Source organism: Kwoniella dendrophila, chromosome 2, assembly GCF_036810415.1.
Source record: "Kwoniella dendrophila CBS 6074 chromosome 2, complete sequence".
NCBI lineage: Eukaryota > Fungi > Basidiomycota > Tremellomycetes > Tremellales > Cryptococcaceae > Kwoniella > Kwoniella dendrophila.
The window spans coordinates 2,488,311-2,515,540 of NC_089477.1; the positions used below are offsets into that span (position 1 = coordinate 2,488,311).

General features: G+C 44.1%; 6 protein-coding genes across 6 annotated transcripts; 5 read left to right on the forward strand and 1 right to left on the reverse strand.

The window, feature by feature from the left end:
* Positions 1 to 149: 149 nt before the first annotated feature.
* L201_002314 (uncharacterized protein) lies at positions 150 to 2,254 on the forward strand (the record flags this gene model as incomplete). Its single annotated transcript, XM_066218091.1, has 8 exons — positions 150 to 275; positions 331 to 614; positions 671 to 784; positions 832 to 882; positions 932 to 1,433; positions 1,497 to 1,602; positions 1,658 to 1,990; positions 2,055 to 2,254. The coding sequence occupies 8 exons, from the start codon at positions 150 to 152 to the stop codon at positions 2,252 to 2,254; spliced, it is 1,716 nt and encodes a 571-aa protein (XP_066074188.1).
* A 748-nt stretch (positions 2,255 to 3,002) lies between these two features.
* Positions 3,003 to 5,168, reverse strand: L201_002315 (uncharacterized protein; the record flags this gene model as incomplete). Its single annotated transcript, XM_066218092.1, has 5 exons — positions 3,003 to 3,511; positions 3,571 to 3,868; positions 3,926 to 4,358; positions 4,411 to 4,853; positions 4,917 to 5,168. The coding sequence occupies 5 exons, from the start codon at positions 5,166 to 5,168 to the stop codon at positions 3,003 to 3,005; spliced, it is 1,935 nt and encodes a 644-aa protein (XP_066074189.1).
* Positions 5,169 to 6,028: 860 nt separating this feature from the next.
* Positions 6,029 to 7,134, forward strand: L201_002316 (uncharacterized protein; the record flags this gene model as incomplete). Its single annotated transcript, XM_066218093.1, has 5 exons — positions 6,029 to 6,052; positions 6,109 to 6,417; positions 6,504 to 6,729; positions 6,780 to 6,833; positions 6,887 to 7,134. The coding sequence occupies 5 exons, from the start codon at positions 6,029 to 6,031 to the stop codon at positions 7,132 to 7,134; spliced, it is 861 nt and encodes a 286-aa protein (XP_066074190.1).
* Positions 7,135 to 9,762: 2,628 nt separating this feature from the next.
* Positions 9,763 to 11,740, forward strand: L201_002317 (uncharacterized protein; the record flags this gene model as incomplete). Its single annotated transcript, XM_066218094.1, has 6 exons — positions 9,763 to 9,942; positions 9,996 to 10,174; positions 10,239 to 10,598; positions 10,655 to 10,935; positions 10,990 to 11,480; positions 11,537 to 11,740. 6 exons carry the CDS (start codon positions 9,763 to 9,765, stop codon positions 11,738 to 11,740), a joined length of 1,695 nt encoding a protein of 564 aa, XP_066074191.1.
* An 890-nt stretch (positions 11,741 to 12,630) lies between these two features.
* L201_002318 (uncharacterized protein) lies at positions 12,631 to 16,225 on the forward strand (the record flags this gene model as incomplete). The annotated part of the gene is made up of 19 exons (XM_066218095.1): positions 12,631 to 12,715; positions 12,825 to 12,860; positions 12,951 to 13,023; positions 13,085 to 13,562; positions 13,618 to 13,835; positions 13,894 to 14,161; positions 14,219 to 14,241; positions 14,295 to 14,367; positions 14,432 to 14,469; positions 14,520 to 14,559; positions 14,613 to 14,632; positions 14,683 to 14,805; positions 14,867 to 14,935; positions 14,984 to 15,125; positions 15,181 to 15,324; positions 15,378 to 15,449; positions 15,504 to 16,016; positions 16,074 to 16,139; positions 16,190 to 16,225. 19 exons carry the CDS (start codon positions 12,631 to 12,633, stop codon positions 16,223 to 16,225), a joined length of 2,517 nt encoding a protein of 838 aa, XP_066074192.1.
* Positions 16,226 to 17,759: 1,534 nt separating this feature from the next.
* Positions 17,760 to 19,788, forward strand: L201_002319 (uncharacterized protein; the record flags this gene model as incomplete). Its single annotated transcript, XM_066218096.1, has 12 exons — positions 17,760 to 17,762; positions 17,824 to 18,036; positions 18,095 to 18,140; positions 18,204 to 18,283; positions 18,334 to 18,400; positions 18,457 to 18,486; positions 18,543 to 18,611; positions 18,668 to 18,890; positions 18,951 to 18,981; positions 19,035 to 19,399; positions 19,451 to 19,678; positions 19,740 to 19,788. 12 exons carry the CDS (start codon positions 17,760 to 17,762, stop codon positions 19,786 to 19,788), a joined length of 1,404 nt encoding a protein of 467 aa, XP_066074193.1.
* Positions 19,789 to 27,230: the final 7,442 nt, after the last annotated feature.

Here is a 27,230-nt window from a genome sequence, read left to right on the forward strand (position 1 = left end):
GACTCTTGCCGCAAAATCATAAGTAATGTATCATGAGAAGGTTACTGTACGTATGTACAAAGGTGTCAAAGTCAAGACATATCGTTATCGTTGTTCTTGACTTTACAACATTCTTCAAAACTAAATCCAGGTAACAAGTCACATGAAACATGCCCTCAAGATTTAATCTTCAAAATCAGAATGGAGCCTCTGTGGACGATCCAAATCCTCATTGGCGAAAAGGACCAGAAGTTGAACATGTCGAATGGAAAAATAATCCTCAGCCAGATTTAGCAGTAAGTTGACATGTAAATGATGATTAAGTAAGCAGCCTATTGACGTTACGCGTAGGAAGAAAATTTGGTACAAGCAGAAGATGAAGATAAAATAACGCCATACTTGGTTTTTCTTATTGCTGTTGCTGCTCTTGGTGGTTTCCTTTTCGGTTATGATACCGGTGTAGTTGGTAGTGCATTACCACTGGTAGGAACGGATCTTGGGAAAGTACTCAGCAGTTCAGAACAGGAAATCATTACAGCTGGTACCACTGTTGGTGCTATCTTGGGTGCTGCCATTCTCGGACCACTTGCCGATAAAATAGGTCGAAAATGGTCGTTGTTTGTTGCAGATATGTTGTGAGTTGAATTGCCTATGCTGTCACGAGGTAAATTTTAGCTAATCCCGTAATAAGCTTCACACTCGGAGCTGTCCTAATTGCTTCAAGTTATTCCCTTGCACAAATTATCGTTGGTAGATTGGTTTTGGGTGTCGGTGTAGGTGCTGCTGCGTTGATCGCTCCTCTATAGTAAGTTGTTATTTTAGTGGCGATGATAAAATTTGACAGTCTTTTAGTATCACAGAATTAGCACCAACTGCTGTTCGTGGTCGATGTATCGGAGTCAAGTGAGTTGTTCTCGCTGAAAATGCAGCTGTTCATACTAACTTTGAGCAGCGCTTTCTTCATCCCCTTTGGGCAAGTAGTCTCGAGTGCCGTTGGGGCAGGAGTACAAAACACCAAACATGGATGGCGTATTCTTTTCGCTTTAGGAGTGGTCCCTTCGATCATCCAATTATCATTGATGCACTTCTTACCTGAGTCACCTAGAGTACTTATTTTACGTGGACAAGAAGATAAAGCTGCTGAAGTATTCGCTCAAATATATAAAGAAGCAACTCCTGAAATATTAGATCTAAAACTTAGTGTAGCTAGAAGTTATGTCGCAGCTACCACTTCAATGCAGAAAGAATTAACACTTTGGGAAAGATCAAAACGACTTTGGACACACAAACCATACCGAAGAGCTATTATCACTGTTAGTGGATTACAAGTTTTCAGTCAATTGACCGGTTTCAACACACTTTTGTATTACTCTGGTACATTATTCGGTTTACTTGGTTTCTCCAATCCAGCTGCAGCCGGTTTAATCCCATCTGGTATCAACGCTCTCATGGTCGTAAGTCATCTAGTTCTAGTCTGTGTGTTTGTTCAGCAAGATTGATTCTGACATTTATTGCAGTTTATTGGTATGTCAATCGTCGACAGAGTTGGTCGAAGACGTTTGGTCCTCGTCTTCGCCCCTGTGATGATGGCTGGTCTAGTTTGGGCTGCTGTAGCTGCATGGTGTAAGTTGATTATATACAATCAAAACATATGACAAATAGCTGACGCGCAATTTAGACATGACCGAATCTACCGACCATTTACTTATAACTGGACATGACTACTCCCACACTATTGCTGGTCTTCTCATCGGTGGTATTGTACTTTTTGTGATTGGATACGGTATGAGTTATAGTTTCTTAGGTTGGTATCAATCAGAATTTTTAGCCTTGGAAATTCGAGCATCGGGATCAGGTATTTCAACCGTAGCTACTTGGGTATCAAACTTGGTTGTTTCAGTATCCTACCTTTCTGAATTGGAAAACATCACACCTACTGGTACATTCTGTCTTTACCTTGGTTTCAGTGTTATTGGCTATATATTCGTTTATTTCTGTTATCCTGAATCAAGTGAGTACAGTACAATTCAACATTTTTAAAGGAGTGTTGTTGTCCTGACGCAATTGTTCTACAGAGGGGATATCGGTTGATGAAGTTGCCAAACTTTTCGTCAACGATTTCGGTGTCAGAAAATCTGAAGAGATTAGAGCTATGCAACTTGAAAGATCACGAAGAGTTCACGATGATACAACCGCTGTTCCCACTCCACATGCTGGAAATAGCATCAAAGGCGAAGAGGCGGTTAAGCATCAGGAAGTTGGTGGAATCGTATAGTCATGGTTGATTTCGCTTTTAACCTAAAAGATGAAACTACGGCATGTTTTGCCAAAGAAAATTACATATCATAGATTAAATAGATAGATTGTTCTCTAAATGCATTGTTTATGATTCTTAGTAGTTGAAGTTTACAATAGTCATAGTTTTTAAAGAAAGCGAGCCAAGATTATATATCAAAAACTTCTACAGCTTTCAAAAGGAGAGTTTGCTGTAATGGAGAAGATTTCTATAGTGGTGTCATCGCATGAACGTATTTCTAGCCCAGTTGTGAAATCTACTATATCCAGTAATAACGAGTATTTATACGTTTCATTATGGACGGATTGAAATCTCCAAATACACTTATTCTACCCATTTTGAATAGGTAATACAGAATGGACCAGAAAGCAACAACTAGACGCACAAGGAGCAAAACGCTTGATCATGGTTCCTGCATCTGTCAACAGCAGATCATGTACTCAATCAAGCGTTTAGAAAATTGATACAAGTTGAATACAATGCACAAGCTGTAGCCATGAGCTCATGCGTTGTCACATCATTCATAAGTGAACCCGATAAGCACAATCCACTGCACCAAATACGTATAGTCAAAATCGCCAATCTATTGTGAAGAGAATAATCTATTGTGATCGTAATATTCATGCATGGTCAAACAATGTCCCTATAAACACGACAAAAGAAAATATATACTGTATAATGTGGTTCTTAACGAGCCTTTTATTTACTTCTTACAACATCTAACTACCTAAGCCTTGTCTTCAACAACTTCTGGGTGACCATTAGCTTGAGGAATAGCTTTGAAAACACTTGTATCATCAAGATCACCGTCTGCCTTTTGTTTGGCATATGTATATCTTTCTCCGAATTTACCTTCTTTCTGAGCCAAAATTTGTAAGGCGAGGACTTTGGAAGACAATCGACAAGCTGAAAGGTTACCAACAAGGAAGAAGAGATTTGGAATGTTGGATTCTCTACAAACACCTCGGATTTCACCTTCTTCATCAAGACCCCAAACAGGGTTAAAGGTTTCTGCGTATTGATCACCAACGGTAGCTCGGATTGTATCTGGGAAACCAGTGTAACCAGTAGCGAACACAACAACATCGAATTGATCTTTTGAACCGTCTTTGAAGGTGATTTCTGATTTGTCATCGAATGAAGCAATTTCGCCTTGTTTGACTTTGATGTCACCGTTGATAATCATTTCGGATCCACCAGTTGAGAAGTAGTATCCGCCTGCTTTTTCGAGAGCCACTACATAGAGGAGGTGTATTAGGACATTACCCTTGGATGATTACAATAAAGATACTTACTCATTAAGAAACCAGCATTTTCGGGACCAAGCCATGGGTTGAAACCAGCCTTTTTGAGCCCATCGAGCATTTCTTTGTCTTGCTCAGCAAGTTTAGGGATAAGTCTTTTGTGGAAGAGCTTGGCAACTATCTTAGGGTTGGCTTCGGCAATTCTATCCGCAAGATCGGTCGGTGGACCGTGAGGACCATAAAGGCCAGAAACTAATGTTGCCATACCCTTGTCTACAGACATGACATAAGTTGGAGATCTTTGAAGCATGGTGACATCGGCACCATTCTTGGCGAAGTCGACACATAACTAGAGACAAGAATATATCAGCTGAGTATTAGATATCATGATTTACATTCAACTTACATCGTGCGCAGAAGTACAAGCACCAACAACTAATGCTTTTTTACCTCTCCAGTCGGAACCTGAGGTGTGTTTACTCGAGTGAACAGCTTTTCCAGCCCATTTGTCTTGACCAGGGAAAGGAGCGGGCATCTTTGGCTTACCACCACCTAAACCGGTTGCAAGTACTATGTGACCAACGGAGAATTCTCTTGTCTCTGTTTTACCACCAGCATGCGTTCGGTTAATGACGACATCCCATTTCTTGGTGGATTCGTTGAATTTGGTTTTGGTTGGATCAAGGGCAGATTCAGTCCATACATTGACTTCGAGAACATCGACGTAGGATTCGAGGAAGTTGGCGAGTTTACCGGCAGGTGTAAATACTGGCCAATTTTCTGGGAAGGGGTAGAATGGTAAGTGATTGGCGTAGACAGGATCATGAAGGGATAGTGATCTGCGAAGATGTTAGTCAGATACGTTATGACAGGTATCAGTAAGAGACTCACCTGTATCGTAATCGCCAGTTGTCTCCAACTCTCTTATATGTGTCTATGACTAAGTTAGAGACACCAAGGGTGTTCAACTGAGCAGCGGCAGCGAGACCATTGTGACCACCACCAACTATAAGAACATCTGGACTAGAATCTTTGAATTCCCGTTGTTTTTCTAATTGTTCATCATACGATAAACTAGCGTTGTGTGCACCTCTAGCTCTGTGAGCACCGATCTTTTGTTGATGACCATGTACACCTTCTAAGAGGGTGAATACAGTGAATGCTTTCCATTCTTTGTCTTCATATACAAGAGCGGCAACACCGTATGCTGGACCGGTTTCTGTCTGGAAATCAAAGTGGACGGAAACAAAGGTGACATCTGGGAAAGGGTGTTCTACGGATGGTTCTTTGACAGCAAAAGTGAAGTCACGAGCTTTGGCTACTGGGAATCTAGCCTAGAGAGGTAGGTATATCAGCTTCGTGTGTGCAGCTCGCAGCCCTGGCTGGCTTTTACTCACCTTGGCAGCTTTAGCGATGTTACCTGTACGTATAGATCTGTAATCGTTGGTGAAGGCGAGGATATCACGCCAGAAACCGTTCTTGGCGAAGAGGGATGCGTATAGTTCACCGTCATTGGTTATAGCTGCTCGCTCCACTTGTGAAAGCCAGTGTTGAGCGATGGTGTGGACTTGATGTTGAACATCTTCATCAGGTTGGAAACCTTGATCATGGTTTGGGAGATCAGCTGGTAAAGTGAGGTAGGTAGCCATTTTGAGAAGACCGTATACAAGTAGCTGTAAGTGGAAAAGAGATAGGGTTGTTGGGAGCACAAAGATGGGGATACGCGATCATCTTGTGTTATATATTTAGCTGATTCTTTCCCATCTAAAATTGTTAAGATCGTAGAAAAGAACCTCTAGGCCGCTTCAGAAATTCCAAAGTATGATTAACGAAGATAACTGACGTGTCGGTCCGAGTCCGATTCAAGCTTTGTATGACATGTTGATATTATGATATGGTGGTTTAGAATGGTAAAAGATAGAAAGATCGAACCATGATGCTTACGAAGGATCACCCATAACATCTACGTGAATCTCTTAAGTCCGCTTCCGTCTTTCATCTTTTGACGCTTACGTAAAACTCCTTCTGTCCACCGCTTCAGATGGTTTTTTGTTTGCACTCTGCACTTACAAATGTTCTATTCTATCTACTTCATCTCCATCTTGCTTACGGCAGCTTGATACGTCTACATACACCCTTACCTAACATATCTACTTTCGCTTCCTGAAAATCAGTCGCCTTGTCTGCTGGTCCGATTCCTTTTCCTCGGTAGTAATAACTCCTAACAGACGAAATATCTTCGTTTCCGCTTTCACCATCAGTATGCCGGACCGACGACCGATTCAACAAGGTTCTTTCACCACCTTGCCAAGTTGAGTGCATAAGATGAACGCGTACGTGTACTCAAGGTGGAGAGAATGGTAGAATTATATATATATATGTTGAATACGATACAAGATTCGTCACCTTACATCCCTTGCGATAATCTAAATTACTCCACCAGAACATCAATAAAAAGGAACTCAGTCCTCTAACAACTCGAAAATAGATAAATAAAAACCAAGGCAAAATGAAGATTTCCGGAAACACTTTCGTGAGCTTTTGTCCTCCCTACAGAATAACCTTAAGTTGAGCTGACCACGTATTCAGATTATCACTGGTGGTACAGGTGGTATTGGTGGAGCTACCGCTAAATCCCTTTCGTCTCAAGGCGCTTCAGTAGCTCTTTTCGATATTCTTCCAGAGGAAAAAGGTGCTGCGTTCGCCAAAGATCTTGGTGTTGGTGAAAAAGCCAAATACTACAAGGTAGATATCACAGATTCAGATGCTGTAAAAGTTGCCGTAGAAGATGTTGTAAACAGTTTAGGAAATTTAAAAGGTGCTGTCCACTGCGCAGGTGTAGCAATCAAGAGGGAGTGGACAAACGATATTGCAGAGTCAATTCCTAACTTTAAAAAGGTGAGCAATCCCTGGGCAATCCCTGCTCATGATTTGTTTTCACTGTAAATATACTCACTATACATACTGATTACGGTCACTTTTAGATGCTCGACATCAACGTAACCGGTACTTTTGTCGTCAATGCTCATGTCGCCGATGCCATAAACAAACCATTGAACCACCCAGATGGAACAGACAAACACGCACCATTCTGGACAAGTAACGAAGAACGAGGTGTCATCGTTAACTTTGCATCTGCTGCCGCAAATCCATACGCCCGTGTACTTGCTTACGGTCCTACCAAAACTGCCGTTGTTGGTATCACAAAATGTAAGCAAGAGCATTTCTGTTGAAATTCATAAGCTGACGTAAGGTTATAGCTTTCTCCGATTTCCTTGGTCCTTCTGGTATCCGAGTCGTCTCTATCTCTCCATGTAAGTCGAGCTGATTTCATATTAGAAAGCAATGCTAATACCATTATTTCTAGCCATTGTCGTATCCGCCATGACAGCCAACTTCTCCACATACTTCTCAGATGATCTCTTAAAGACCGCTACTTTCCCTCGAATTCCTCTTACCGCCGATCAAATCACTCCTACTGTAAACTACATAATCGAAAACGTCGGTCTTAATGGTATTGATATTCCAGTAGATGGTGGATGGAGACTTGTATCATTGAAGGCTGGTATCGAAGGTGGTAAAGATCCTCGAGAACTTGCTCCTGGATTAGAATAGGTTTCTACATTTTGTTCTCATACGATTTTGGGATTACATGTGTATGCATATAGGTTAAGCAGTTCAATCATCATCTTTGGCTTGCTGAGGTATGTTTGCTTGCTCAATTACATAGATACTATGTATCTAAGAATGGAAATCGGCTATAGACTGTTTTCCTTGTACCCTTTGTGACTTCTTATCACATCTCACATAATCTCGTTAGGTCAAAATAATCTGATGTTCTAGATATCTATAATCATATCGAATCGTCAAGTATTTGAAGACCCCTCTGCAAATTGATACCGCTTCCAGACATCTACTGAATTGTTTGGGTGATCCTTCCGCTCGGAGTTAAGCCAACGATACTATCCGTCCATCCTGGTATATTTTGACCAGGTTCCGGTCTATCTTGCGAAGAGAAACAGACTGTGATTCCTGTGGCTCAATTTCAGGAGTGGGACTGTATACATTTGTCAGATCGTTCAATTACCTCATCTACAGAATTGACTAGAGCTGTAAGTAGTGGAGAGATACCGCAGATAGAGTTCAGCATGGTCTACTAAATTTCTGTACAACCAATGTTTGATAATATGAGATCAGTTCATACTCATCGGGTGAGACAAATAAGCTAGAGATTCAAGCTACACCTTCACACGATACTATGATATTCCAAAATCAGTAGATCAGCTTGAGCATTCCTTGTTCAGTTTCAAAACCTACATCAAGGATCAGTAATCCATCAACAACATTACGACTAACTACCTTATTCTTTACAGATCAGTTTTGCTCACCTTGACAATCAAATATAGATCTAAGAGTACTTACCCGTAGATTCTCTGTAATGATCGTTCTCGCATACAGAAACATTCTGTTCGAGACTATCCCTAGCTCATCTTCACCAGCTACAGTATTCTCTATCTTCCGCATAGGATGACTTCAAGCAATACACTCTGGGATTTTGCTTTAGAATGTTCACAAAAGGCGGCCCGTCAACCTGAAGCATGATCCTTAAAGCCGTGGAAACTCAGACCCAAGCATGGCCACCGTTTGTGCAGACAATAGAACTTCAGGATGCGAGATGAGTGTGATTTGTTGTTGAGCTTGAATGATGGATGCATGAAATGGCAAAATGAAAGATTGACTAAACCCAGATAACTCGAGCACTGCTGCGGAGTGAGACGAAGACTAAAGAGTGTGAGCGAGTTATCGTACAAAATCACAATATGGCTTCTCCACTGAAAATCATGAGCCTTTGCATGCCCGCTGTGCACGCTATCCTTTCAAGGCGATGTCCTTTCGAACACTTCCAAGCAATGCATTCAGCTGTGAGAGATTCCAGCCATGGAGTCTATTCAATCGCTGTCTGCCACAACATGAGATCCTTCCTCCCGGTGGTTATCTCTGAGGCCAAGGGCTAGAGGTTTAGCCTTTCGGTATCTTTATTTACGCTTCATCTGTTCGTAGCAAAGAAGAGTGGTATAATTTAGCTCTAATTAAAAGAGGTGTTTACGCTGGCGAGAGGCCACACCCATAAACGTTGTTGCCCAAATATTGGATGAAGCGGTTTTTGACAGTATTATGGGGACCGGCTATTCATAAAATTTAACCAAACTTGTTCCCATTCTGACCGAAGACAATGCCTTGCCTTTGCAACCTTCATCACGAGGGTGCTGACTGCTGATAGCCCCTCTACTCGCTCGGCCTCCAATTCATTGGTTACCTGTATCATTGTAGCATAATACACCAGTCGCCGACACCTCACAGCCGTCAACCAATTCTAGGCTTTCGTCACATAACCTCATCTCCATCCTTACCGTGACTCGCGGTATTGATGAGATCTTTCGTGTCACCCATCACAGATCTTCGTACTTAGCTGTACACTGTAATGATCAAGCCGAAGCCGATATTTCTGTGACACCTGACTGCAATCTTAGAGAAATTATTATCACAATTAGCGAAATACCGCGAGAAACCGTTATCAAATGCCTAAACAATGAAACATTCTGATTCCAATAATCCTATCAGCGGTATCATACGGCTCAACCATCACTGCTTGAGGGATTGAAAGGTATCTGACGGCTTTTGAGTCTGTTTATAGACATATTGATTGAACTGGCCTTATGTTTTTGTAGTGAATGATCCTTCCAAAGCATCAAGAGTTCAGATTTCTAAGATGATTCATCATTCAAGACGGATATAACCATTTTCCCCGTTTCAGGCAATCATATAGCCGTCTTATTGAAATAACGGTGAGGTATCGCTTGCAAGGCACAAGTCCGCTTTCATCCTCAGCCAGGTTCGATTCAGAGCAGCTTCCGTTTTCAACCCTGTCATTGCTTGTCATGGGAAGTTTCAGATTCTTTGGTCGTTGACTTACATGCTTGGCGGGGCCAGCAGATAGTGATTTTGGGCCCCCGATTTATCTGTATGAGGCTTAGGTGCATTTCAGGGTGTGACCGCTATTTCCCGCGATTGAACATGTCTCAAGCGATTTTTTATTCCTGTTCTCAGAAATTTATTCAGGTATATATACAGCTAACTCGTGATGAAAGTTATCTTAGATCCGATCACCCAGCTCAGTCTTGATTGAATCTTGACAACAATCAACTTTGACATTGCATCTTAACCAGCAACAATTAATTCAACATGTCTGACGAGAAGAACTATGGTATCGAAACTTTACAAGCACCTGCAAGACCGGAACTTGGCGGTCGAACCGCAAGTCAGCTTGAGAAAGCCACTATTTCTCATGTAGAACATTCAACAGTCAATGATCCCGCCGCTTTACACGATGCCACCTTGATGGTGGGCGAAAGAAGTGAGAAAGTACGCAGAACTGGTTAAGATCAGACTGAACGTATTGCTGACATCACTTATAGTTGACAACCTTTGTACTACTGCTTTCATTCGTCGCCGCTGTATCTGGATTCTGCTTTGGTTATGACACCGGTGTCATCTCAGCTGCTTTGGTGTCTATCAAAGATGATTTCGGTCATATCCTTGATGATCAAGAAAAAGAATGGATCTCCACAGCTACATCTTGTGGTGCTTTAGTTGGGTATGTTGTATCTTCGCAAACGCATCCATTTCGAGAACCTCACGCTTACATGTGATCTCCACAGTGCTCTTATGTCTGGTTCTTTGGCCGATAAAATTGGTCGAAAATGGGTTTTGGCGATCGGAGATGTTTTCTTCACCCTTGGTGCTGTCATCATTTGTGCTTCATTTTCTGTTGCCCAAATGATCGTTGGAAGAGCTGTTCTTGGTTTAGGTGTTGGTACCGCCGCAGCTATCGCACCATTATATATTGCTGAGGTAGCACCAACTCGATTTAGAGGTGCACTTGTTACAATCCAATCTCTTGCAATTACTGGTGGTCAATTCTTCTCATACTGTATCGGTATCCCTCTTACTGGTCACAATGGATGGAGAATTCAGTTCGCTATTGGTATCGTCCCAGCTGTAGTACAAGGTTTCGCTGTGTAAGTACTTCGATCTGATGACGTATTTGAGTCAAGCTGATAACTCGGATATTCAGTCACTACATGCCTGAATCACCTCGATACGATTTATTGAGAGGTAGACGTGAAGCTGCACTCGCCACTATCCAACGAAGTTACAAAGGGATGTCGGAAGATTATGTTGCTGTCAAGTTTGCTGCTTTGGAGGAAGTTGTTGGTGTTTCTTCCGAGTTCACCAGACAATACAACATCAAACAACGATTGAGACTCCTCGTCACTCAAGGCAAATACCGAAAACCTGCTATTACCGCTCTCGGTATCGGAATTTTCCAACAATTATGTGGTTTCAACTCTTTGAGTAAGTGATTACGACCAATTCAAGTATAGTTCACTCAACTGACACCTTTCATAGTGTACTACGCCGCCACAATCTTCAAAATGGCCGGTTTCGACAATCCAACCGCTGTCGGTCTTATCGTTTCTGGTACCAACTGGTTCTTCACCTTTGTCGCCATGTTCTTACTTGATCGAGTTGGTAAAAGAAGAATTCTCTTAAGTACATACCCTGGAATGATTGCTGGGTTGGCATTAGCTAGTGTAGCCTTTTGGAAGATGACCGGAGCAACTGGACACAGATTGGTCGAAGGTGCCGAGTACCCCGCTCAATGGTCCAACATGATGCTTGGTATGATGGTTGTCTTCATCGCTTTCTACGCAACCGGTTCCGGTAACATCACATGGACTGTCGGTGAGGTCTTCCCATTAGAAATGAGAGGTATTGGGTCTTCAGTTTTGGCTGGTGGTGTATGGGCTGCAAACATCCTCATTTCAGCAACTTTCTTGACCTTGATGAATGCTATCGGTCCTACCCCAACTTTCGGTCTATACGCTGGTATCTGTTTTGTGAGTTGACTGATTCTATAGGCTGTCAAGTGTATCGCTAACAGTTTGCAAAACAGGCTGGTCTTATCTTCATTTACTTCTGTTACCCAGAGCCCTCGGGACTTTCACTCGAAGAAATCCAAGTTATCTACAACTACGGCTTCGGTGTAGCTAAATCTAGAGAGATTAGAAGGGAACACAAACTTAAGCAAGAACAACGAGAAGATGCACCTATGGGAGTCAGACGATCTGATTCTGATGAGCAATTTGGGAAAGTATAGAACATCCAGTCGCTTGGCGATCAACGACGGGGATCTATCTATTGTAGCTGAGTAAGGGGGATTAGCATAGGACTGGGAAAAGCGGAAAAATCGCAAAGAAGTAGATTCTTTTATATTGTAACAATTATCTGTTTTCAAATGCTTGAACGAATGTTGATAAGATGTTTATGCACCACGTGATCATGACCGTTGAAAGCAGAATCGGTTATTGAGCGATGGAATGATCGCAATTGACAAGATCGCATCCACAAAAGCTTGTGTTCGAGAAACGTCCATACAGTCAAGCAAGCCTATCATGCCTTCACTATAAATTGATGGCGAGATCCCCTATTTCCATGCACTCGAGTTAATGATCATCTGAATTCGCAGTCTATGCTTTTGCATATGGTCATGAATTGCTACAAATTGCATATTCCTTGTCGCAAAACCAGTGAAGATTTCAATATGCCGACCGCGTGATAGCATTCTTCCGTCACCCCTGAAAAGAAGATTGCGGCTTATGTGCTGTAATCGCAACTATTTAGAGCAAGGTACGTGATTTGATTTTACAGTATATTATGCAATAATGGGTATAAGCGAAGTAAGACCATGTGCATACGATAGGGATTACCTATAATGAAATAGATGCAAAGTAAAGCTGGGATAAAGCGGAAACGGATATAACAACCAAAGCGGCATACATCGGTATTTGTACGACGTTTATCATTTCGAACACGCGTGAAAGGTTATGTGATTCAGTATCTTGACAATCAACAACATCCGTAACTTTCTTCATCTATCAATCCTGCTTGATATGTAGTAATCTATGAGATAACAATACTTTATACCATTCCTTCCCCGTTTAGGAAAGACAGGGATCTCCGCGTTTCATTATCGTACAAACACAAACTATGCCTTCACCTTCTCGAGATCAAAACAAGGAGACTACTGGTCCACCTAAGAAGAGAAAGCGGAGGTCACATCTTAATTGCGCTGGTATGTCGTCACCATCCTCATCTTTCATCCATTAATTCTATTCCGGATGACAAAAGACAGCATATGCACTTTGTAGGATGGATGGCTGATGCTTACTATTCATGAACAGAATGCCGGAGGTTGAAGCTGAAATGTGATAGGACTGGTATGTCGCTAACTCACGGATGAAGGAGAGGAAAAAACCTCCGGGTCCTTATTCTTATCTTTATCTGAAATATTAATTTCATGAATTTAGTGCCATGTGAGAACTGTATCAAAAGATCTTGTCAACATCTTTGTCCTGATGGTGCACGGGCAGGACCAAGGAGGTGGGTGCAGGTTTCGCTGACCGTTATCAACAATGAAACATCGCTCTGATTCTATCAATAGCGAGAAAAAGAAAGCCAAGTTGGACGCTGCGAATAAGTCGGGGTCAGAAGAGCAACAGACAGCTGGTTCTTCGGCACCTCCTCGTTCACGTACAGCTAATAGTGAACATCCACAACCTATCCTGGGTACTGCTGTTTCACCCAATCAATCAGCCGTTCCGCAATTCAGTCCTAGTGATCAACAACCTGAAGACAACACTAGACCACTACCCATATCTGCTTCTTCCTCCTACGTACCTGATACCGCCGTTATAAACCCAATACAAATTACAGCTGGAAATTCGTTCGAGGAATGGAGGAGACCTCCACCACTTCCACTTGCTCAACCATCTAGGTCAACTCTAGACAACTCAGTAGACAGGTTCGATCATAATCATGCTTCGCCAAATGCAGAACAAAGTCATGGGACGTTAGTAATATCCCATACAGGTAGTTCGAAATACCTTGGACCGTCAGCTGCTAGTGAATGGCTTAAAGATGTAAGTAAAAGTCTTATCATTGGGACATGTTGAGAATATTAACCTGGAGCATCAGGCCGAAGCACCCGAAGGTGACGAAACACCAGGATATTCCAGAGCTGCATCACCGTCTCACGCTGCTCCTATACCTCAACCTCGCACACACCTCGGCTTTCCTTTTTCTGGCAGATCGACTGCAGCAGTACCCTCCTTCAACTCCCTTGCATCGTCTTTACCGTCATACGAGGAAGCTGAAGCCCTGATAGATTCTTATTACCGATATTTTGGCTGGTCGTAAGCAAACATCCATTTCAATTGAAAGCGTAAGGGATCACTAACGACAATCTGTTAGATACGAAATCGTTTCACGTACCGATGTTAAGAAAATAGTCGAGAATGTTTACAACTACATGAGTGGGATGAACCTTGAACATCGAAATACAAGGGTCCACGCTCAGCAACTAGGATTAGCGTTCATCGTACTTGCTATGGGAGCTTTGCATAATTTGGAGCTCAGGCCTGATGACACTTCGGCGGAGGACTATATGCTATGTGCTGAAGATTGTTTGACCAAAGGCCACTTCATGACCAACAACACTGTAGCCGGGGTACAGACATTGGTGAGTTAGACTATCTGTTTGAGAGAACGATGACTAGCTGAATGTAGCCCTACTTAGATAATCATGGCACACTTTCACTTGTGAGATCCTTCGCTGTACATATGTGCATTTTGTTATTGACCAGTGAAATTAGGGAGACCGATAAAGGCCGTAATGGAGATTCCGCTTGGACATTATGGGGACTGGCAATGAGGATAATACAAGCTGTAAGTCGTCGCGTGATCAGGACAAGCTGACTCCCCGTAGATGGGCTTGCATCGAGATGGGGAGAAGTGGAATTTACCTTTGGATGTTGTAGAGGAGCGACGGTAAGTTGCTTTCACCTTTCTGACAAGGATATGGCTGAAATTCTCGATAGTCGTATATTCTGGGAAAGTCATTCTGCAGAGATATTCCAGGTAGGTGTCACTTTTAGATCATATAGTTCGTAGCTCAAGGGTTGTTTAATTAGGCGAATTGCTTCTCTAGACCGTAAGCTCAGAATATATACATCGAAGCAAATACTGATCCTCATTTCACAGCTATGCAATACCAGCAGAGTTTATCGATACAAAATTCCCTTCGGAAAAACTGTCAATAGGAGCCAATGCTGGCCTACCTAGTTATCATACAAAGAAGTTTGAACTTGCTCAAATAGCGAAATCGTGAGTCTTCATAGCGATATACATCAACCTGTCAGTGAGCTGATTACACTGTGACTGTCAGGGTTTTGCAAATTGTTTTGAACACCAATGGACCATCATATTCTACTATTATTGGACTGTATGAAAGGCTGTAGGTTATTCCAGAAAATCACACTACATCGCTAATGATGATTTTTAGGCGAGGTTTTGAAAGATCAATTCCCTTCCATCTACGATGTCGAACTGCTTTGTTAGCATTACCCTCGCTGTACTCTGACGCCAGTATAGCGGAAGCTGAGAGTCCAGAAGTGAATAAAAGGGATTTGAGAAGAACTTTCGAGGTGAGAAAGTTCTCTTTCATTTATCGATCGATGGATACTAAAGGCCATCGTTCAGCAATTCTCTCTATCCATGATCGTCTCGGAAACCATTGTCAATCTCAATCGGCCTTATTTCATGCGTGCATTGATTGAGTGTTCCGCTGATCCACTACGAACAATGTATGGACAAGCGTATCTCTCTGTTGTTGAGCGAAGCAATGTAAGTCACCTAACTCATCTTTCACCATTCCTGCTGAACTCTTCATCCTCTAGGTCATCATCCAAATTGTGTGCGGCTTATACGCGTTGCATCCGAGTGTAGCAGCTCGTCATTGGTGGTGTTGGGTGAGTTGCGGTGTACAGTCAGATTTGCAGTTCGTCTAATCGTTTTAAAAACAGTACCACGCCTTCAATTCAGCTGTATGTCTTGGGACATTGATTCTCATGAGTCCAAAGAACGAACTGGTACCAATTGCGCTAGGCGCGATGGGTCAAGTAATCAGCATATATACAGAAACGGTTCACAGTCGAGCTGCTCCTCGTCTGGTCCAGAATCTACGATGGCTTTTACGGTTACGCCAAAGAGCTACAGATCGGATTGAACAATCTCAACAACAAGCGCAAGAAGGTCAAAACTCACCTGATAGCGATACTGAGACCGATGCTGGGCTTCTTGGTTGGCGAACTCGGTTTATTGAGAGAGTCGGGCAAGGCAATCAGAAGGCAACGTCAATTTCAACAAGATCACCAGCAGCATCAATACATACGCCAACCCGAGATATCGAGGAAGTCATCAAATCGATCCCTCAGGCAATCCAGCAACATATAGCTTCGAACTTGCCAGAAATGGCATCGCTGACAGGATCCAGTTCGGCATCACCTTGTGTACAAACTAATAGTACCGATCAACTGGTACGTTATTTAAGCCGTTTGCTTGATCAAAGCTAACTACTCCTAACTACCGTCCAGCTGCACCAGTTCTGGGATCCAATGATGTTGACGCAAGACCTGAACGAGGTCGTTGGCTCCTCAATGGTGAGTTGTCTGCAATCTGCATAACAGAAAAACAACTAACAATGCTGTAGAGTTGGTGGGACGCCTTGTCACAACCTCCGCCCTAATTTAAGTCTATATTGTCAAGCAATAATTGGGGAACGATGAGTTAGTCAATAAAAGCCACACCTCCTTGTATGCATCAGGATACACCTCGATCTCGATCTGTAACGAGATGTTAGTGACGCGACCCAAGCAAGCATGTTTGATGTATAAGAACATGCTCTTTTTCACCGGGTATGCCGCTTGCATAGCAAAAGCAATTTCACTGATCGTGATACAAGCCGATCGAAACGGTTTCAGCTGTTGTTGTGTGGTAACTTTTCTTGGCTTTTGCAGTTTGCGACACAAGGTACATCTGCAATGTACACTCCTGCTTTGATATCCGTTCAGATAATATCGAGTGGTAGTCTCGATCGAGCGAACATGTACTATGTTTGTCCATGGTACTTCATTAAATACATCGCGACTTAACACTATTAACTGATATTCCTGTTCAATGCTGAATTCGAATTTGCGATTCAGTCGTTATCGCTAGCTGTTAGTGCGTCTGAACACATCATCAACCATGAAAATGTCATGTTGATAACTCAATGACATCAAGTAAATGCTTGGCAAAGTAGAGAGCGATTCGCTCCACTCAAAGAAACAAGGCTTCTAACAGCGGAGATCATTTTTTGAAGTAATATATTTAAGCTTACCGATGATTTGGTTTTCTCTAAACATTTGGTATGTGATTGACCATACAACATGCATATAATGGCGTGATGTATTTTTGGAGATGACAAGCAAATCATACTCGATCGACATCTTTTATGTATGAAAACAACGCACTCACAACGGCAATAGTAAAACTGTTTTGTCGTTCTCAATGGACCATCCCGGAAACTGATAAAAAATTAATTCCAGATAATTGATCTGACGCCATGGATCGCAATAGGGTAAAACGATACTAGGGTCTTGACCATTATGCAGTTGTGACGTATAATGAAGTAACCGCTTGGAAAGACTCGGGTTTGACCCTTGTCTCATAAACCGCTTTTTACCTCTTCCGACTCGCTGTGTCCACGTATTGTTTTCAATTCACTGCAAAACAGCAGAGGCCGATTTCGTCTGATTACAGAAATTACCGGACTTGAACACACATAGCATGGCGATCCCTGCTTTATCTTTCGGTTTTATTGTTTGTTTTGCATACGAGTGGTAATTTATCAAGATTAGATATGGTGGTGCGACAGCGTCAGAGCAGAGCACTTTCTCATAACAAATTGACAAAAACAATTATCCAACTTATCACGACATAGGTTTTGGAGATCTTTTTTATTTGCTTTTCATGTTTTTTTTATTGGTCTAGTCGCCTACCAGCTGGCAGATCCACATACCTTTCAGTAAGGACTATCTGATCGTGGTTACGTGCCTTTAAAAAATGGTTGATTAGATATATATATCAAGTGCAATTTCAAGATGAAAAACTTCCATCCCCCCAAACGGTATCGCTTTATCTTGTTACCAATTGTTTGGTGAAAGTTTCCAACCACTTCTTCAACCAGACCAACTATAGACTTAGGTTGTAGGGCTAATCAATAAGTCAAAGACGGTAATATGGTGAGTACAATGCATAAACCGCCATCTGTACGCATTATCTGACATCACTGATTTATCACAGATCGCCGATCAAGTAGTATACGACCAAGAGCATGGAAAGGCTCAACATGATAAAGTAGAGGTGGACGCTTTCACAGCGCTTGCTATCGAAGAGCAAGACCATGACATCAAATATAGAACACTCAGTTGGCAGAAAGCTACCCTTTTATTGTTTGGAGAATATGTTTGTTTAGCTATTCTTGCGTTGGCATGGAGTTGGAGTGTTCTCGGATGGGTGAGTAATTGAATTGAAATCCCTTTACCGTGATCTAATATCTGATCGGATGGTTTAGGTCTGCGGTTTCTTCATCACTTTCGGTCTAGGTATTGTCACATGGTGTAAGTTTGAGACCCTCATTGTAATCATCGAAGCCCTCCAGCTGACCATTCATCGTCTCATAGATACCAGTTATGTCCTTTGGCAATTCTGCATGAAACATCCTGAAGCCCGGGATATTTGTGATATCGCTGCTATTCTCTTCGTGAGTATCTTCGCTCGTTCAGAAGCGATTGCCTGCTAAGATTATACTAGCCTTCTGTCCCTCGACTCGCTTTCGAGCTTACTGGTCTTATGTTGTTATTGAACAATATTTTCTTAAGTGAGCAAACTCCTCCACCTCCCGTACATCTTTTGCTGACTGTTTTGTCCTCATAGTCGGTTTCCACGTCTTCACTGGTGCTAAGAGTGAGTCTACAAACTTCATCAAGTCTCGTCAACGTAGACTAACATCATTTAAACAGTCTTCAACACACTCAGTGATAGTGCAGTCTGTACTGTTGCTTTCCAAGCCGTCACAGCCGTCATCGGTGGTGAGTACTTATCCTGGAATGAGAAACGGTCTATTCGATTAACATTGTCTTTCCAGTCATCGTATCCCTACCACGAACACTCAACCACGTCTCGATCATGTCAGTTGTCAGTGCCATCGCAATGGCCATCGCCATCATTCTTTCTATGGTTTACGCCGGTATCGAAGATCACCCTCTTTACGGTTACGGAGGAAATTACCCAGAACTCGGTCCTGTGAAGACAAGTGTTGGATTACCAGGAAGTCCAGGTTTCGTTAACGGATTAAATGCTGTGCTCAAGTGAGTTTGTAAAATGTTCCCTTTATCTCAATCATACTCACGAATACTGTCATTCACCAGCATCACTTTCCTTTGGATCGGCCAAATCTTGGTATGTAACATGTTCCAAATTAATCTTCAGCCGATCGCTAATCTTCATAACAGTACCCATCATTCATCGCTGAAATGAAACGACCCCAAGATTTCCCCAAAGCTCTTGCCAGTTTAACTGGTCTCCAACTTATCCTTTTCACCGTTACTGCTGCCGTCGGATACTACTACAATGGTCAATACGCCACTGCGCCTATCATTGGTTCCCTATCCGAACCATGGGCTAAAAAATCCGCCTTTGCCTTTGTTCTCATTCCAACTGTTGTTATCGGTACTATTTACGGTAACATCGCCGCCAAATTCATCTTCAAACGAATTTTAGGTAACACCAGACATGCTCATTCTCACAGTGTGGTTGGTTGGGGTACCTGGATTGCCATTGATATCTTCATTTGGGCTGTCGCCTTTGTTCTCGGAAAGTGAGTTGTTGAGAACTCCTTACCGAGACTCGTCGCTGACTTGTCTAACAGCATTATCCCAAGTATGGGTGATTTCCTCGGTATCATGTCAGCTGCTTTTGACTCTTTCTTCGGTTTCATCTTCTGGGCTGTCGCATACTACCACATCAACAAAGGTCGACTCTTTGCCAATTGGAAAATGACTACAATGTCTATTATCAACGTTATCATCTTTGTCCTCGGTTTGTTCATGCTCGGTCCTGGTTTATATACCAGTGTTGACGCTATCGTTACTGATTAGTAAGTGACACAGTGGATCACTTATAGGCTATTGCTAACATGATTATACCATATTGTTCAGTTCCGGTTCTGTCAGAAAACCTTTCACCTGTGCTTCTAATGCGTTATAATCCATTTGTGTATTAGCCATTGCTCGATAAGAACCATCATTTACTAATTCAATGAGTTGATGATTCTTTCATTAAGTCCGCATATCTATTTGCGATGTTTTTATACTTCATATACCTTTCTAATAGAATGCAACATTCGGATTCAGATTCTGCGCTGTCATCTTGACTTTAGGTTACTCCGCTCAGACCTTTCCGTGGCGCACGAGATAGCGCATAAAATAGTCTAACATACTTTGGGTACTGTTTGGCGAGCTCAAGCCTGAGCTACGTACCAATTATCCAAGTCAATAGCAGCAGTCTGCATTAGTCGAACCCAATTCATCATCGGTCTCCCGTTTGTCAGATGGTTCGCGAGGTTTACACATTCAGCGATTATTGAAGCTACGCTCTGGCTTTTCCGATATCCTGAAAGTTGAGTTCTAATGTGCCGAAGGCACCTGTATAACGCGAAAGAGACTATTATAGTGGACCAATTCAGTATAAACACTTCAATTATCTTGTCTTATATTTGCGGTCCGGCATGGGGAGTGCAAAACATAATGTTATGGTGATATACCATGCGATGTATATTGTCAAACATCATAGGGTTACATAGTATACAGCGTATCCAATACACAGCTTGTAACCGATGAGCAAGGTAGCAATTCACTTGCCATTGTCATGAATACAACGATTTTTTCAGGTACATCAGACCACTTGTTGATCTCGAGGGTTACAAGGAGGTCTGGGGGCGGGGGATTTGGTTTGTTTGCACTTTTCAGGGACATATTATATACCATTGGAAAGCATTTTTCAAGCTGATTTCAAATCTGAAAAAATCAGGGCCGGGGCTCCGCTCGTTCCCAAGATATCCCCCTTCGGAGCGATTTCGGCTGTTTTGGTCAAACCATTGCACCTGTAAGTGGTCATATGCCTTTGTGCCACTAATAAAACTTTACCCTGAATGCATTTGGATATATACTACGACCTCTACATACTTGTATCTATCAAAGATCAATGAACACCTCATTGGTGGGGAGCAAGTTCTCGTAATGTTCATTGATCAAGGACAATGGAAGCCAGCCTTTGTTTTCTGTGTCTTGACCAACCTTTTGCCAGCTGAAAGGACCATTTATTACTGAGCTGGAGACAATGACGCCAACCTTATAGATGTTACTAAGAGCTAAGAGAGTGAGATGATCACCATAAGTTCCTCTTTGAGACATGTTGTCTAACCAATCAGCCGCTCTTTCCTCAACTGTTTTATCTTTATCACCGGACATAAATCTGCCATAGTTGATGGGTTACAAGGAGGTCTGGGGGTGGGGGATTTGAGGGTTACATGCCGGTCCTGGGGGGGGGGGGGTCGGTCAGGTCAATTTTTTTTGCATCTGTTTTCCATTGAATAACGGTAGCCAGAGCTGTTCTGAACCTCTGAGTATGATTCATGAATCCATAGACGACTTGTGAAAAAAGTTAGAATTTTTTTTCACTTGGCCCGGCTGACCCCCAAACCCGAGTGAGGCGGTGATGGTGAAAATCTCAAGTCATCCGGTCCACAATGCACTTATGCATTTCAGACAAACACTACGTGGTAGAGGGAGGTTCAGTTAGCCAGGATAAAATAGTGTGAATGCATGGAGCGTGATGTGTGTTGAATGAAAAAATGAATTCAGACGACTCACCACATTGACCCCTAATGACCCCTGATGACCCCTAGTGACCCCTAAATTGACCCCTAAAAGTGCCCCCTAAAACCGCCCCTCGCGCCGTCAGCCGGTTGGGGTCGTACTCATTCAAGTTTGAACCTCTCCAACTATACCCAGCTGAGACAGCTCTAATAACTCAGCCCCGACCAGTTCAGCTATCCAATGCAATATTGCCGCTCTGGTGAGTTTGTGATTGCAGTCTGGTGCGGCACATCTGATCCTGAACGGTGACGGATTGTTCCTCTGGTAGCGGTGACATTGTTCATCTGGATTTTTTTTGCAAGGCAGCCGGTTGTCCAAGGAGGACCGAGCCATATTGAAGACATCACTGATTTGCTCATCCGTTTGATATTTGGCCAAAAGGGTGTTGAGGGTTGTATCAGGTATGACTTTTCCCGTATTCCACCAAGCACTGGCATTGAGAGATTTGGTCGGACGTCTGAAACCGGGATTCCAACCTAGACTGTTGAAGATGTCGATCAACACCTGTATATGCTCTTTTGTAGACTTTTCATCGTTACTTCCATAGTAGAAGATTTGCCTGAGATGAGCTTGCCGGTAAACCCAATTGGCATCATCCAAGAATGCTTGTCGGGTGACCAGCTTAGCATGCAGTTGATGCCGGAAGTGTGGACCATTGCCCTGGTGCAGCCAGTAGGAAGGGTTGAGGAAACCTGTGTCTTTGACCAGCCGAGTCGCCTCCTTCAGGCTGGGTGCTTTGACCGTGACTTCTATTCTGAAACCACCCAGTCCGACATCATCTTTGCCCGTCAGATTGTGAATCATCCTCATAGCCGAGTTCAGCTGAGACCTAATGCCCCGTAGGGTTTTGGGAATACCGCCTTGCAGGTGACTGTTGAACGATTTGATGACATGGATGATCCTCGGGTAGATTTTCACCGAGAAGTTCCGGCGGTGATGAGTAGCTTTGAGATTGACCGTACCAAAATCCAAAGAGCCGGGAACCATCATAGGATAGTGCTTGATGCCATGATGTTTGCCGGTAGCTGAAGCAAACAGCCAGATATAAGGTGAGCCGAAGCTTGTACCGATATCCCATTCATTGTGTTCAGCCCACTTGTGATCGGTCTGAGCTGGTTCAGTCTGGAGGAACCGGTCTACCATCGGCATCTTCTGACCATAGGACTTGAGCCGGATGGTGTCACAGCCAGCAGTGAGGAGACAATGGATGAACACTCGGGTGGGAAGGTGGACGTTACCCAGACTGGCTTGATGTTCCAGAGCACCTGGTTGAGCGGCTTGATACTTGTTGAGTTCTTCAAAGAAAGCATCCTTGTACTGCAATCCTACCCAGAGTTGATGGGTGGCTTCAGCAAGGAGAAGGTATCGGTCAAATGCCGGACCTCTGTGATAGGTGGTGTGAAGTTTCCGTACGGGCGCTCTGCTGATGAGTTGAACATCGGCCAAACTGGATTCAAATCTGTTGAGGTACTCTTCCGGTGACAGCACTAATTCCCATCTGTCCACATCCATCGGTTTCACATCCAAGTCTTCCGCCGGGTGATCCCCTTGTTCTATGTGATCGCTCAACATCCTAAACCCACCCATGAACGGCTGATCTCTGACATCTGTTTCTGGTTCTGCTGGAGCCGCGGGAGGAGACCAGCCTTGATTGCCAAGTAGAGGGCTGTGTGATGTGGGTGGTGATGCGGATGGTGAGACAGGAAGTGGATGGATGGGTGGGACGGGTGATGGAGTGTCGAGCTGTGTAGGTCCATGTTCATTCAAACGTCCACCATCACTTGAGCTTTCTTCTGGCCCTTCGGTATACTCTGAACCACTTGACTCGTCCGTCACTTCTAATTCATCTTCCCCATGACTGATCGCTTCCATCACTCCCTCACCTTCACCTTCTACCAGACCCTCTTCCACTTTACAGTCTTCTCCCGTGCTTTCCAACTCATCAACCTGATTCACTCTGTCCCATTCTATCTGCTCTTCCTCCTCCTCCTCCTCCTCTTCTTCTTGCTCGGTCATCAATTCATCCGAATCGGCATCATCAAGGTGGTAGGCATCGGGTTGATGGAGAGACCGGCTTGCTGATGGTGAACCTATCCTCAGCTTTGTGACTCCCAGAGCGTTTGATAACACAGAATCAATGGAATGACCGAACCGTTGTGGTCTGCGGGGTGTACTGGCGAAACTGCTGAGGGGTGACGATGATAGTGACCTAGGATGTGGGGAAGATGGAGCTGAACTGAGTGGAGAAGAGCTGATGACTGAGCGTCGGAGGAGTGATGCTATAGAGGGTGCGGGTGACAGGGATGAGGATAATGAATGTCTTACCCTCGGTGTGGATAAGTGGTCGGGACATTGGTATCTGAGTCTATGTTTGGTGAGACCGGATTCATTCAACACGACCCGTCCACAAGCGCATATCACCAGAACGGTATCCTTGATATCGGTTCTCCTGAAGTGGTGGTCTTTGTGTTTCTTCTTGATGTGGTCCAGCAAGTCGACATAATGCTGGCTGCACAGGTTGCATCCACCTGACCTACGGCTGTCTGTGAGTTGTCTGGGCATATCACTTGCTGTTTGTGTGAGTTTGGGGGATACAGAAGAGGACAAGTAGATGTAGATGAGATGACTCGTGAGTTGGAGCTGCACCCCAGGGTGTATTTCCAGTAGCAGTAATAAGCTACACCCGTCTGACGCGTCATTCCACCAAGTCGCGTCAAGACAGTACATCTCATACTTGTATTCCCATACAAGCTATAACCTAACTGTCCGATCCGACCCCTAGATTGACCCCTAAATTGACCCCTAAAGATGATGATCTGGATATCTTTTCCTATGAACCAACAGACCTCTCTCATTCACGGCAACCTTACCACAACTGCAGACGACCAGACCTGTTCCCTCCATTTCCTCGGCAGTGAAGCGTTCATCACCATGTTTCTTCTTGATATGGTCCATCAGATCCTTATAGGAGAATTCACACCGAGGACATGTCCCGGCTCCTGATCTTTGTCTCTTTGTTCTCTGCGTCTCTGTGGATGTTGACGGCCCAGGTGAATTGGTCCTGATCGAGTGGGATCAGTGATCAATCAGGGGCCATGAGGGGTCATGAGGGGTTATGAGGGGTCAGAGGTGTATGCAGGACTGACTCACGCTGGCTCTGAACTATGAATGGCCTCCTCTGCCTCTTCCAAATAAACGCCCTGCATATCCAGGTAGTCCGTGGTCGGCTTGCAGGTGAACATGGTGATCACCACCCGTTTCTTTGCATCTTCCGGTTTGAGTGCCTTGACGGAATGGGGGAGGAGACCAGGCTGGAAGAAGACGACATCACCTGGATAGACGGGAAGAGAAAAACCCAGGGTAGGAAGCAACAGATCACCACAACCTTCGGCGTGATCCCAGTCCATGTTATCTCTACCCAAGACGAGAAGGGTGGTGTACAACCTGCGATCATCATGACTGTCCATGTGCATCTTCTCGGATTGACCTTGGGTGACGGCGGAACATGTGGCCAAACCACCAAACCTAAAGATGTCTGAGACATTGTCAAGATCGTCACCCGGCAGATGATCCAAACTGAGACCACGGAGATCCACTTGGCCTTCATCCATTGCCGCTTTCATGCGGTCACTGCTGGCCTTGTGAGCTAGCCAGGTCATTCTGTCCAGCTCCTCCATACGTGGCTGAGCCTTCTTACCCGTGACAGAACCGATGGCAAGGCATACTTCCAACATGCGTTCCCTCCTGGTAATCGACAGCTCTGTTTCTGCTTTGCCTTGAAGGGTGTCGTTTGTCACCCAAGGAGTCGGGATCCCAGATGGACGGAACATGATTCCCAGATGATGCGGGCTCAGCCCAGAGGTTCTTTCGGTACCCTTGATAAATGCCTTACAGCCGGCATCATCACCTTTCTTGATGGCATCCAGGATTTCGTCTTGATCGGTGCGGGATAGCTGGCCGGACAGCCTCATCACCCAGTATTTAGGACCACCGAATCTTGGAGGATGGGGGATCAACAGATCACCTCCAGGTGGGAGACGTCTTAGTGGCTTCCCTGCGTCTTCACCCAACAGCTTGTCCACCATCTCCTGGATGTTGGTCCGATTCGATCTGGTATGAGTGCAGTAGTAGGTCTGCACATGTATCGGTCGGGAGGATGAGATGACGGTAGGCCGTCGACTTGTGTCTACAGTCCATGGCAATCAGTCCACTTGTGTTTCACAGTGAGACGACTCACGGTTCATGATGTTGACCCCTAATAACCCCTAGTGACCCCTAATAACCCCTACTGACTGGAAGAGCGGTATGGAAATCGGCAAATAGTGTAATGTTGTTCTACGGGTGAAATCAATCAGCATCGTCACTTCCTTCCTCCGTCTATAACCTCCGTTCATCATCTCCCACCACCTCTTATAATACATCAGGGGTTACCGCAACAATACGCTACAATACGCTACAATATGCTACAATACATCACTACACTACTTTCCTCGTCCTAGTTTTCTGAGTTGCATCGGATTCATCTTTTTCTTTAACTCTTCCATCCTTATCACCTTTTTATGTGGTGGTCCAGTTGATATTGGCCGTTGTTTTTGTTTGGGCATGAACATGACGTTCCGACTTACTGTGAGGTCGATAGGATTAGACTGAGTTCCTTTGGTGGTGTGCCTATCAAATCATGGTCAGCTCGATTCAAAGTATGGTGACAACTTACATTTGGATACAGTACAGTATGTGTTGTTGATAGAGGGAAGAAGAACCCCTAATAACCCCCAAAACGGTGCGGTTTATATAGACGTCGGTCGGTTCTGACGATGTCATTTGAGAATTCAGTCGTATCGCACCGTACAAGCGATATTGCATCGTTTATCGCACCATATGAGCGATATTCATCGTCCATCGCACCGTTTGCACCATATTTCATCGTTTATGACATCGTATGAGCGATATTACATCGTTTATCGCACCATATGAGCGATATTCATCGTCCATCGCACCGTTTGCACCATATTTCAACGTTTATGACATCGTATGAGCGATATTACATCGTTTATTGCACCATATGAGCGATATTGCATCGTTTATCGCACCATACGACCAATTAGGGGTCATAAGGGGTCATATCACATCGTTATCGCATCGTTATCGCTCACTATCACATCGGCTCGCACCATACGACCAATATCGCATCGTTATCGCTCACTATCGCATCGTTATCGCTCACTATCACATCGGCTCGCACCATACGACCAATATCACATCGTTATCGCTCACTATCACGTCGGCTCGCACCATACGACCAACATCGCATTGTTATTGCTCACTATCGCATCTTAGGGGGTTAGGGGGTTAGGGGGTTAGGGGGTTAGGGGGTTAGGGGGTTAGGGGGTTAGGGGGTTAGGGGGTTAGGGGGTTAGGGGGTTAGGGGGTTAGGGGGTTAGGGGGTTAGGGGGTTAGGGGGTTAGGGGGTTAGGGGGTTAGGGGGTTAGGGGGTTAGGGGGTTAGGGGGTTAGGGGGTTAGGGGGTTAGGGGGTTAGGGGGTTAGGGGGTTAGGGGGTTAGGGGGTTAGGGGGTTAGGGGGTTAGGGGGTTAGGGGGTTAGGGGGTTAGGGGGTTAGGGGGTTAGGGGGTTAGGGGGTTAGGGGGTTAGGGGGTTAGGGGGTTAGGGGGTTAGGGGGTTAGGGGGTTAGGGGGTTAGGGGGTTAGGGGGTTAGGGGGGGGGGTTAGGGGGTTAGGGGGTTAGGGGGTTAGGGGGTTAGGGGGTTAGGGGGTT